The sequence below is a fragment of the Nannobrachium achirus genome (assembly GCF_963921795.1).
Source record: "Nannobrachium achirus genome assembly, chromosome: 9".
Lineage (NCBI taxonomy): Eukaryota > Metazoa > Chordata > Actinopteri > Myctophiformes > Myctophidae > Nannobrachium > Nannobrachium achirus.
In genome coordinates, this window is record NC_137818.1 from 22,729,887 (window position 1) to 22,743,713 (window position 13,827).

Sequence of the window (13,827 nt, forward strand, 5' to 3'; positions counted from 1 at the left end):
CCACAAGTATGACGATTAACCCCTTTTCCCCAGCAGGAAGCAATCCCAGGAACACACAGCAGGGATTAGTGAAGGCAAAGGTCACCGTGGGACCAAACTAGTTTCACCCTGCTACAGCACCACGCCGCAGCGCTGAGGGGCTCCACGGAGGACAATGTGACTGTGAAAACTGATTCTAGACCAGGGGTCTTCAACGTTTTCAGGCCAAGGACCCCTTAGCTGAGAGAGAGATAAAGCAGGGACCCCCACTACACATTGTATACAATTGTGTTGCAGATTAAGAATGTTCATGGATTTAGACAGCGTAGACTTGTTTGACAGCACTATCATCAGTGTAGGTTGTTGGTTTAATGTGTATTTTTGGAGCGGTGAAAGCGCTCCCAATAGACAGGTATGTCTGTGGCTGGCTGGCTATGTGGCTGGCTGGCTGGCTGGCTGGCTGGCTGGGTATGTCTGTAGCCTGGCAATACCTTGAGTGGCCACACAAGTTAAAGGAGGGGCGCTGTTGTGCAGGCACAACACACACACACACACACACACACACACACACACACACACACACACACACACACACACACACACAGATTCACACACAGATTCACCGCTCCACTTCGAACCGAGGTTTGATTTTAGACATTGAACCACTTGAAGCGTCAATACTTATTCTCCTCTTCTTTTCCCTCTTAACCAAACCTCTTTGCCAACAATAGCAGATCTACAAGCTCACAACTAGTGTAGAAAAAATAAAGTTCTTATCACACAGATTTGGAGGACCCCCTGTAGTAACTCTGAGGAACCCCTGTTGAAGATCCCTGTTCTAGACGATTCCTTCTAGGAACTGTACACCGGCGACTCCTCGCTCATATTTCTGTATTCATTCATCGGTGGCGAAGAAGAAAAGCCACAACTGCTAGAAAACAAAGCGAAATTAAAAGGAATTCATTATATTTCAGAAACTCTATACTAAAAAACCCATTAATCAGAGTAAATAATATATGAGAACAATTACATGGTATCACACAGGTTAATGTAAATAAGGACTAGATACAGAATGTGAACATAAAAAAATACATCTACCGCCAACCACCATCTAAACGACATATTCCATTTATCCTGCACATACTACCGGTAGTTTGGGGGAAATGAAATGATGAAATCTCTCACTGCTGGTTTGCCTAAACAGTAAAATCCTCAGAGTTAATGTATCTATTTGTAACTCAGAGAGTGTACAAATGGAACCAAGTGGACCCTTACAGTCCATTTGGTTCCATTTGTACACGCTCAGAGTTAAATGAACACTGTGTATTTATCACCTCCAGTCAGTGATAGTGCAACTCAGTGAAACTCCTGAAGTCAACACTACCTAAGGGGACAGCTATAATGACACTACGATGACACAGGAGCCTCTTGTTGCCAGGAAACATTTGAATTGATTTTTGATCCCGTGACTCATTATGAGTGCTCATTGCTGGAAGCGTTCTGCACCGTTCCCAAATTCCATTTTGATACGCTGAGAGGAAGAGTTTTAAAGATATGCTCTGAGCTGCAGTCGGGGATCGAACCAGATACATTCTTGTTACAGGACAGTCTACTATGCGACTGTGCCGCCTCCCCCCCCACCCCCCCCACACACACACACACACGTGCCACCCGCCGCTCCTACAGACAATTGGCTCTTATGCGGCGCCTGGCTCCTGGCCGGACTGAATAAGTGAGCCATCATGTTCAACAGATTGACTTGTCTGTCTGTGAGTTGCCTGCCTCCCAAATGACCAGAGCTGACTATCAGTCTGTCATATTATGTGTCAGAGAGAGAGAGAGTTAGAGAGAGAAAAGGTTTAGAGAGAGAGAGAGAGAGAGAGAGAGAGAGAGAGAGAGAGAGAGAGAGAGAGAGAGAGTTATAGCGCTGCACTGACAGAGTGAGATTGAAAGAGTGCATAAGATTGAAAGAGTGACAGCAAGCCAGAGAGACGGGGAGAAGGGAGAGACACAGAGAGAGAGAGAGAGAAAGTACACACTCCAGACTATAGAAAAGTAGAGGACAATGGGGGAGGAGGAGTGCGTGACGTGAGGGAGATGAGAGAAGTCATAGAGGAGCAGAGCTTTGCTCCAGTATTACAAAGCACATCTCTGTTGGGATGCTGTGGTTCCGCTGGCTGAGCACTGCGCACACACGCACACACGCACACGCACACACACACACACACACACACACACACACACACACACACACACACACACACACAGAGCGCCATGCCTGCCAGGCATTACTAGTCCACCACAGAGCAGCAGAGTCATAGTGATTGGTTGTCATGAAGGGTGTCGTGGGGTGTTTATATAATTAAAATGTATTTATTGCATTCATTTATTTACATTGCATGTGTGTGAATGTTACAGTACATTCTCAAATTTGACATGGTTTTGGAGATTCTTTAGGACAAATAATGCTGAGAACATCATGTCATACAGACAGTAATGTAGATTCATTCAGAATTCTGAAGGAATTCATTCAGAAGACACAGCATCTACATCTCAAACGGTATACCAGGTAAATCGTGGGGAACCTGTTTTAAGAGCTTTATGAAGAAGCATTTAAATATATTACTAGTAAGACAGTGATGTGTCAAGGGAACCAACCCATAGACTGTAAAAATGTGTACACACACAGAGACAAGCCATGACATTTCTCATGGTAAACTGCGACCTTCAGTCGCAATAACAGCATGATACTTCGATCATATAGGCAAAAAAGAAGAAGAAAAAAGTATGAATTATGGTTCCAAAAACATGTTTACATTATTGGTGCAGTAAAGATGTGATAGATTTACTATAGCTTAAGTGGAAAGCTTAAACTGTAGCAACAAATTGATACTTGGAGTAAGCCCATTAATAAATGGATTATTACACTAAACCTACAGTACATAACATCTGACATTACTGGCCCACAATACACTTACTGTAAAACATATAGTAGACCTTTAAGTTATCTGGACAGAACAATTTGTTTGTATTTGGGATTATGGTGTCATCTTTGGTAGATTAGCCCTGTTCCTCATCTTAATCCCAAGGAAGGCCGGTGATGAACCAGCCAATATAGAAGGCAGAGTTGACCAGAGTTGAATAGAATACGCACGTCACTTTTGGTTGAGGTGCTGGGTTGGAAAGTAACATGAAGAAAAATAATAAGAATCACAATAAACCTGCACACTCAGTGTGTGTGTGTGTGTGTGTGTGTGTGTGTGTGTGTGTGTGTGTGTGTGTGTGTGTGTGTGTGTGTGTGTGTGTGTGAGAGTGTAGGTTTGTCTGTGGGTTTATTCTTTTTCTTCAGAGTTGAACAAATAAAAATCTAATGCCCTGTCCATAGCAACAATATCACTCAAGCGCTGAGCGGCCAGTTTTTCTGCCTAGTCTCCGTTTTCTTTTATCTCTGCCAGTGTCTGAACAAAACTTGTCCACGCGTCCGTGGAACAGCGATTTGCTCTCACGATTTGCTCTCACAGACACAAACAAATCTGTCCATAAGAGGAGAAGTCTGCGCACTTCAGCCAGCAGTTCGTAGAAGGGCTCATCGGTGCTCAACAGACTGCATCAGAGAGAATAATACCATGGGCACTTCAGGAGAGACTACCCAAATAAAATACTGGAGCACTCCACTGGTCAGCACGCAGGGGTGTCACACCAAATTCTGGGCCCTGGGTAAAAGGATTCCCTGCGGGGCCCCCCATGAACTGGGAACGCATTATTTTGTGCTTTAACTATTGAAAAATAGCAGATATACAAGGACCCCCATCTCAAAATATTTCGTTCCAGGGACCCCCCAGAAGCAAAGTTTGAGTTACAAATGTACGCTTAAAAGATTTAAACACATTTTAAAAAATAGCTAAAGTATAAAATAATTAAGGCCCCCTCCACCTTTGGGCCCTAGTAACTCAGTCCCACTCCCCCGCCCCCCTTGTGACACCCCTGTCAGCACGTTCTTTATTTTTCAGGGGTCAGGGCTGACTGTCCACTGCGATTTCTTTTCTGGAGTGAGACCATCCGAGCCTTGCACTGTGATGCTGGCTGTTGGAACCTCTGTGTCAATGTGGAGGATCCACAGGGTCAAGATGGCTGACCCCTTCCACGGCTCCATCAGAGATTCTTCCTGAGTTCCTGCTCTTTCCTCTTTTTTTATCCTCACGGATCTGTGGCAAGCCTTGTTTCTTTCTCTCAAGCTCCACTTTCACTTTACTTCTGTCAAAGGTCAGCTTTCCAGCTGACCCAAATAATTAACACATTTTCCAACCTAAAATCACATTGTTCTGTACTGCTGCTACCCTGAACAGAGCTCCCTCGTAAAACATATCTTGTATCTCAAAGGGATTTTCACCCGTATAAAATCAATTTGTTCTTTTATGTGGATATCAATAATAATACAGTGCAAGATGATGACGTCAAAATACATAATTTCACATAAATGAGGCTGAAGAATGAATGCTGATGTCAGCCAAAACGATAAATTGCTCTGGCTCTAATCTTTGTTTCCTGACACTTGCTGTGAGGTCGCATGAAGAGGCACTCTCGCCGTGTGAGGCCCAGCCTGCTTATAACTTCACTACATAAGCTTTGCTAAAAGCTGTGAGAGAAGCTGGTTTTGATGTGTAAAGGCTTCCACACGTGAGCAGAATGCTGGCCAGCGGGAATAGGGTTTTTTTTTTTTTTTTGTTATCAATTATTTTTATTTTCCATAACATGAAATTAGAGACATACATGTGAATAGAACAAGAAAAAGTAAAACATTAATCAAAAGAAAAATGCAATTAACAGACAAACAACACAAACAATAGCAAAACAAGAAAAGGAAAAGAAAACCCACCCACCCCCTTTCCCCGGACCAACACGGAATGTACAATAGTGCATGCCTGTGCTAGGCTGTTACCACTATATAGTGATTTCTTGAATCATAGCCTTAAGCTTATCTGCAATGTCCGACCACATATTAATGTTTTCTTCTTTTGCTCCGTGTAACCTTGCTATCGACTGCTCTAAATATACTATATCTAGAAAGGTTAAGGCCCACTGGCGAAACGTTAACGTATGAGGAGGTTTCCACCTCGTAGCTACCATCTTCTTCGCCGCCGTTAATCCAGCAAAGAAGATGCGCTTGCGTATATTGTTTAGTTGCAACTGTGAGACGTCATTTAATAAAAATAAAGAAGGAGAAGATATGATATTAATACTAAAAATAGTTGAAAGTTTTGAGGCAACCATATGGAATAGGGTTTGTTGATGAGGAAATTCATACATCAAAGACTCACATCTCAGTGAACATGATAATGAATATCAGCTGAATAACCCAGTGATAAATGGTGTTACCGTGTCCTCACAGATCTGCAGGAGACCTCCGAATGAGTGTCCACCTGCCACAGCGGCTGGTAAAAATAAAAAAAAAGCAGAAACAAAAATAAATATCACAATCCTTTCTCGTTCTGCAAGCTTCTGACAGATTGCTGGCCTAGATTATAATAGGATTAATTGATTGGTTACCTGCCAAAATAGCTGGTAGAGTTGAACAATACCAGCCATGGCCAATATTTAAGTTAATATAACCACAAGCAGGGATAAAACATATCCTCACTGGTGATAGATTAAATATGAATGACTAGAGGGTGGATATCAAAAGCAGAGGCATGGGATACACACATAAATTGAACCCTACTTGTACTAACAGTACTTATACTTAACTGCATGTACATATGAATACTAATATGTAGTTCACTGTGTTTAGTGTGTTACATGTCAACATACTCAGAATGTAAAATGTAGAATGACATACACTACAGTATGTTAAATCTAGTGACACTGAGTCCAAGCAAAATGTCCCTAAAGGGACAATAAAGTACTATATTGTATCGTATACGTATTGCATTGTGCTTTGTACACTAACTGGTTCAAAACATCTTCAGCTTGTTACTTAACTTCTCACCCACTAGCCTAGATTTCCACTGTTAAATCTCTCACATCAGAGAGTCCCACTGGTTTAGTCAATTTGTTTACATTTAAAAGTCTTCACTGTTTGACCCATCCTTGTTTTCTGCCCCCACCATTAAGGCTAGGGCGATGCACAATCCCCCTGAGGCAATGCAAATCAAACACAGAGCTAGCGCGCAGCAGGCAGGACTAATCAAGCCCTGAGCACAGGGGAACTTCCCGCCGTGCAGAGAATACCCTGTACATGAAAAGGCAGCGCTACTAGAGCGCCATGTGCTAATTAAGCACTGTTAAAGGCCATCTCTCTGTATTCTGTTGACAGTGCTCATCAAGCAGAGCCCAGTGGGTCCACTGAACTATCCATGACCAATACGTATGAGCTACACAGTTCCTGTCTGTGAGAAAAGGCTAGAGAGCCAAGCACTGATTTAAGTTAAGTGTTTAGATTCAAACTAAAGTCCATCCATTCTATCATGGGTGCATCAGGAAACTGAAAGTTGAGTTAGAAGTTGAGTAAATTCTTCACGGGCCGTACAGTCAAAAGCTAATGTCAAGAGAATGTTAGTTAAGTTAAGGGAAACACACACCGGAAGCGGCACGTCAAAACATATGGCCTCATTATTTTCAATGAACTAACCCACACCGGCGGCGTCAGACGTGCGCATCCGCGGGTCTGCCGCCTCGTCTGCTGCGCCGCTACGCCGCTGTTCTATTTTTCCAGCGTTGCCGCACGGTGAACATGTTCTCCCATGGTTCTCCCCACCGGGGGAAATCGATGTGCTGTGTGGCAGCGCACCGCATCCAGTTGGGGTTACCGCGCGGCACTTAACGTGCGCCGATACCGCGATGCGACGCTGCAAAGCCGTCCGCGTTAGTATGTGCTCCCCTTTACTCTGTCTGTTGTTGATTCATCTGGGATAAGTTCATCAGAATCTGACACAAACACTTGCAAGCTTTGGTGATTTTTTTCACCCCAATATTAAACCATGGCAAAATGTTAGATTCACAAGAGTGAGCTGCAACAGCAAAAAGATATTGAGCTCAAAAACGCAATAACTTTATACACTAACATTACTTGCGCCAGCAGAGCGTGCAAGTAGTGCGTTCGGCTGCATATGTACAATAGGTAGGTAGGTATGTAGATAGCTGTGTGTGCTTAAGCCCATAGCCCAGTCAGGGACCAGCATTTCTGGCAATGTCATCATTAACAGCCAATGAGGGACCAGCATTCCTGGTGATGCATTGGTAATGTCACTGGCATCGCCAATTGTGATGCTGGCGCACAAGTAGGCCATGTATGGCCTACTTGTGCACAAGACGCAAGTTGGCACCTCGACAGAGTGCAGTTCTAGTTTTTCCATGGAAAACGTGCAAAACCCCAGATGATATCTAGCGTTATTATGCTCGTCTTAATTAACACTAGGTCTTATTACAAAGCCATTTCGCTATTATGGGTGTGGTAATCTGCGCACTACGCCAAGACACTACACTACCTGAATTAGTTATAGGTGTGTTTGGGCGTTACTTTAATCAAACCAATCAGAGTATCAGTATTTTGTTTACGCTAGATGGTGCTCTCCACTAACCTATGAGTCTCCATTTGTTTCTGGGACTCTCTGGACTTTCCGCCATACAGTGGATCACGTAATCGCAAAAGATGATTCACTCCCCATGGCAATGATTGAAATCTTTTTTTTTAAGATTTGTTTTTGGGCTTTTTTATGCCTTTATTGATAGGACAGTAGACTGACAGGAAATGGGGGGAGATGTGGAACGGCAAAGATCGTCCGGATCGGGAATCCAACCGGCAATGCCGCCAGGCATCCATGCCTATGTGGCAATGCCTAAGTGGTATGCGCCTGGACCAGTAGGCCAGCAGGCGCCTGGCAATGATTGAAATCTATAAAGCATTCCTCTTGTTTTCCCAAAAAACCAAGCTTGGCTATGTAACGGATTATCGCAACGGTCCAACAACACAGGTATCAGACAGATATCATGGAAGTTAAAACATGACCACGCCAGTACATCTGCACTGCACCCAATAACCCACAGCTCTCAAAGGTACAGTTACACAAAGGCTCTGTGACTCACTGAAGAACACACTGCCTCCCTTTTCAGAGGGCCATTGAGGGAGAGTCTTGACAGCCTCATTGTTAGAGGGAGATTGGAGCACTTTCAGTGCAGGGCTTTGAATGAAGCGTGTGAGACAGCGTGCCAGCAGGGCGATTTGGAAGGAAACAGTCACACAGCCATTCTACTGGATATACAGACATGTGTTAAAAGCCAGAGAAAACAGACCTTGACAACACAGAGCAGAAAGAGAGAAAGAAAAAAAAGAAGAAACAAAGAAACAAAGAAACAAAGAAAAGGTATAAAGTAGACTAATCATCGATAAACATAATGATAACAACTAGAAGCAGTGCTCTTTCAAGCACAGGTCTCCACCAGGCCACACAAATCGGCCTGTTATAGCGCCACCATGAGGCTGATTTAAAAAATGTGGGGCAGAGGTTCTGAATTAGCATCCAGGGAGTGTGTGTGCTCAGTTTGGCAGCGATCGGGCCAACGGCGCCGGAGATTAGCTGGTAACAAGCAGGCCACACAAATCGGCCTGTTATAGCGCCACCATGAGGCTGATTTGAAAAATGTGGGGCAGAGGTTCTAGATTGGCATCCAGGGAGTGTGTGTGCTCAGTTTGGCAGCGATCGGGCCAACGGTGACTGAGATTAGCTGTTCACAAACTGCGAGGACGCACGGACGCACGGACGCACGCACGGACGGACGGACGGACGGACGGACGGAGGGGAAAACATACTCTCCCTCAGCCTTCGGCTGGTGGAGACAATAAGCCAAAAATCCAGCATACGCAGAGAGAGAGAGAGAGAGAGTGAGAGTGGAAGAAGAACAGAAAGACACTGACAGAGAAGAAGTAATAAGCAAAGCCTCGCCCAGGGACCCACCAAAAAGACAGAGAGATTGAGGAACAGATATAGAGACGGAGGGGATGAAGAGACCCAACCCATCCAGAAATAGAGAGACACACCCCTACAGAGAGAGGAAGAGGACGAAGAGGGGAAAGGGGATTAGCGGGCAGGTTGCTCCCCTCCCCTCTGCTCCTCTCTCATCCCTCCCTCCCTCCCCTCATCCTCCCCAGCCCCCCTGCTGATCGCATGGCCAGGTCAGGGGAAAAGTGATGTTATTTTGGAGCTGAGCAGAGTGGGAGCTAAGCAGGCCCTAACTTAAGGCTTTATCCCCTGGAAGAGAAGCTCTTCTCCTCCCCTTCCGTCCCATAGCAGAAGGCTGGAGTGTGTGTGTGTGTGTGTGTGTGTGTGTGTGTGTGTGTGTGTGTGTGTGTGTGTGTGTGTGTGTGTGTGTGTGTGTGTGTGTGTGTGTGTGTGTGTGTGTGTGTGTGTGTGAAAGAGAGATAGAGAGGGGGTGTTAAAGAACCATTTCAAAGACCTTAACCCCTTAGATGCTGGAGACTACAGCGGCATGCTGCTGCACCCTGCGTTAGATGTTACTGAACTACCTTGAATACAGTCAAGCCTGATTTATACTTTGTCACACACCAATGTCTCACACCAGACATAGCAGCCAATCTACAACAAGCTCTCAACACAGGCTATGTGACGCATTGTGAGGTTGTAGATAGGCTAGTAGATGTAATCAAGCTTGTAGACGTGAGCATAATGGATTGTCTGGGCACAAAAAAAGTATGAATCTGGCTTAATAACTAGAAAGATGCGCTCAGTGGAACACATATCTATGCCAGGCTGGGTGTACTGTAGTCTGTAACTATATTTGGACATGTCATGTCTATGACATCAGTCATCCACAGTATGACATATCTATGAAGTATGACTTCAAATGACTGCCATTGACCTCCATTATAATAATATATTAAAGTTAAAATATTTAAAAAAACATGAATGCAGTATGTACAGTAGGACCTCCTTGGGTTTTGCTGTCAGCATGCAGAAGACATTTAATGGTGATCTGTCCAGTGGTTTGTGAGATTAAAGTCCCCGACTGACAGACAAACAAACACACAGACATACACCAGGGCGGTGTGCATAGTTGAGCTGCGTGGCTCATCACCCTTTCATCTGGGGTGTCTGGTAGTGGTAATGTGTATCTGTTTGAAGGTCAAATATTCTGAAACATCAACTCACATCATCTTACACAGGGTGATGACTTTTTCGCCGCAGGATGCCATCATACAACTACGCAAAAATCTGGTTTAAGATGAAGTTATGTACAATGTGTCGATGAATTGACCTTGACCTTTGACCACCAAATCGTATGTCAGATATTGAGTTAGTGTTGTGATTTGTTGAAGGTGCAGTCTATACCACCCAGGGGTCTTCAACCTTCTCATAGATTCCATATAGTTTCATTGTTTGACTCGTCAGTGTATTTTGGATTCATGTCAATTTGTGTTTTCAGATATTTATACAATACTTAATAAACTTGACCTTTCATTCTGTACTTGGTCTGCCCGTTTCCCCTTCTACACCAAAGCTCTTTGCCGAAAATAGCCGATCTACAAGCTCACAACGCTTGTAGATCTGCTATTTTTGGCTAAAGTTCTCAGAATATGGATACTAGTGTTCAAGGGGTTAATATAAAAAAGGAGAAAAAAAGTTTCTATCACACTAAGATTTGGAGGACCCCCTGTAGTAACTCTGAGGACCCCCTGTGGGTCCTGGACCCACTGTTGAAGACCCCTCCCTGGTCTATAGACCGATTTCTCAAGAGTGGCAACCATAACTGCGGTGACAAGCGGCACCTATGTGTGTGTGTGTGTGTGAGGCTGTGCGCGGGTGCCGGGCACCGCAGCTACACGGCAAAGCTCTGGAAAAAGTCTATAGACAGTATTCGGATATAGCAAAACCGACAATGCTGTGCGGGAGAGCAGAAAAAACATCTGCAACTCCATTACAAATGAATAGGATAAGTATATTCAGGATGTATGACTTGTAGCTTACGACTTTGTCAGATACATGTGGGACCTCCCGGGGGGGTCAAGGCAGGTGTATACTGTACATACAGTAAGCACTTTACAATCTTACATTTGCTCCCTACAACTCAACTGAATTGAAGTAACGCTGTGTAATTTACCCCGGACTCCGGAGCCAAGTGAAAGTCCCTGACCAAAGAAACAAGTTTTAGTTTAATCCATTTAATTATAGCCTCCAATCATTTTCCAATGAACCCATGTGAACATTCATCTAAGAAATTAAGCTCAATCCACTGAACTCACCACCCAATCGTGTCTCATTGAACTTGAAGTTCAAACCGTTCACCCCACAAAACAAGCACTAACTGTGAACCACTCAACCATGGAAGGTGATGAGTGTCAATGTCCACAGACAGATGATGTCTCATACTTCTGGGACAAGGGTACAAAGATTTCAATTATGACCACACAGCTCCATTTAAACTTTGACCCACACCACAGTAAACCTTAACCACTCCACCATAAAAGGCTGTCTTTAGTAATGTCTGATAATGGGTGTAGCTACAGTAGGCTAGTGCTTTTGCTTACACTGCAGCTATATTAGTCAAATAATAAAATTAGACATCTGTTAATTTCTTGTCATTCATTCTGTTTACATTAATATTTCTACCCATTCTCTTAACTAGGCATAATTACAATACTTGTGTTAGATAGGCCTATTGTAATGTAGTGCAAACAAATAGCCTACCCTACAATTTAGATGAGATACCTCTGATTGCCCACCAGCAATCAACACAATTAATAAATAAATAATAAATAAATAAATCACAACGTTTTAAAATCAGTGCTACTACGTCTACAATTACACTGCTTACACCAGGGGTCTTCAACGTTTTCAGACCAAGGACCCCTTATAGTTGAGAGAAAGCAGAAGCAGGGACCCCCACAACCTTAACATAGATTCCATAGTTTCATCGTTTGACAGCACGATCATCAGTGTATCTTGTATTCATGTCAATTTGTGTTTTTAACCACTTGAACCGTCAATACTTAGTCAACTTGACCTTTCACTCTTTTCCCCTCTACACCAAAGCTCTTTGCCAAAAATAGCAGATCTACAAGCTCACAACGCCTCACAGCGCAAGGCGTTGTGTGAGCTTGTAGATCTGCTATTTTGGCTAAAGTTCACGGAATATGGATATTGATATATAATATCTATATATATATAAAGGAGAAAAAAATCACTCAAATATTTGGAGGACCCCCTGTAGTAACTCTGAGGACCCCCTAGGGGTCCCGGACCCCCTGTTGAAGACCCCTGGCTTACACAGCAAAATAATAATCTGTTAATTTATCAAATGTTAACTCAATCAAATGGACCCGCAAATATTACAGTGGGCTACTATGGGGAGGAGGAGGAGGAGGCATGAGTGGCAATGTGGCGGCGTGTGCCACGCATTGAAAGTGTGCGGGAGGGAGCGTGGTCATTCCGCAGCACCCCCCACCCCCGTGGAGAGAGAACAATGTGACACTCACACACTCACAGAGAGGCACACTGGCCTACTGCACTCTGCAATTACACAGACACACACAGTCAGCTACTCTCTCATGAATAACAATATGATTAATAATAAAACATAATTAAATATCGTCACTGTCGGGCAGAAACCGCCTATGTCCAAGTTTCAAATGTGTACGTTTGTTTTCGTAAAGTAAAGCCCTGCTTCATCTTCTTCATACAACAAGACTGTACAAAACTATAGTGAAAATAGCAAAGTGTGTTTGTACTGCAAACACACTTTGTAGCTCTGCTATTTTCACTATTTTAAATAATTCTTAAAAACGAACGACTTTGGACATACAACAAGCTTTCCACCCGACAACAACGATATAATAATAATTATTATGAAATTAATTATCAGGGCTACCAATGCCACACAATTGAATGTACTTACAATACGGCCAATAGTAATAGTCATGCACAATCCATATCTATTCTACACTTCTACAACAAATGTCCGCCTGCCTCATCCAGACAGTGTTCTAATGATTTGCAGTTGGACGGGCAATAATGCCCTCCCGATAGGAATCGTCAGCGACTGTACGCCAATAAGCAAAACAACTAAATTGTCCTATAACTTGTGCTCTCTATCTATCGCTCTACGGTGCAGGCAAGAAAGTGCGAAACGTGCCTTTTAGATAAACGTGGGACAATCTCCCCACCGGATGAATTTGCATCGATAATTAATCAGAGAGCGCCTCATCAATACTGCAGCCAATACACCTCGCATATTATGTGACCGCAGGAAAATGCAGGATTGCCAATTCAACGCAGAGCCTCATCGCTTCTCCCTCTCGTCATTTAAAGAGCAGGGAAAGAAACGGGCTTCCAAGCGCACGCACGCACACAACTCGCTCCACAATAAAAACATAACCCTTTCCTGTACAGATTGATAAAACATAACAAATAAAAGCACCTTACCTTCACTCCAACGAGATTTCAAACATGAATGTCGACCGCTCCTCGTTTCTAAATCATTCAACCTCCGGGTTTTATTAGATTTTTCCCCCCTCGTTTCTGCTGTGTAATTTTATTTATTTATTATTTATTTGTAAAAGGACAATATATCCTGCTATAAGGGGAGGGAGCGCCAGCGCACAGCAGGACCCCTCAAGATTCTCTCTGGCAACCAGCCCCAAAGACGGAGGCGGGGCCACGGGTGATGACATCACAGCCAGTGTGTGTATGTGAGAGAGAGGGGAGAGAGAGAGAAAGGCAGAGCAAGAGAGGGAGAGGGGGCAGGTCACAGGGACCATGACGTCACAGCCCTTGTTTGAGTGTCGCCTATTTAAGGGAGCGAGAGAATGGTAGAATTAAGAGTGAGAGAGTTCGAGAT

At 43.8% G+C, this 13,827-nt stretch overlaps 1 protein-coding gene across 1 annotated transcript in view; it reads right to left on the reverse strand.

Annotated features, from left to right (window-relative positions):
• nol4lb (nucleolar protein 4-like b) overlaps positions 1-4,132 on the reverse strand; it is a gene marked incomplete at both ends in the record, with an annotated part of 98,123 nt that extends 93,991 nt beyond the window's left edge. Inside the window, one exon of the mRNA XM_080732624.1 lies at positions 4,004-4,132. Coding sequence (XP_080588750.1) covers positions 4,004-4,132 — 129 coding nt within the window. The remainder of the gene's footprint in view (positions 1-4,003) is intronic.
• Between the last annotated feature and the right edge of the window lie 9,695 nt (positions 4,133-13,827).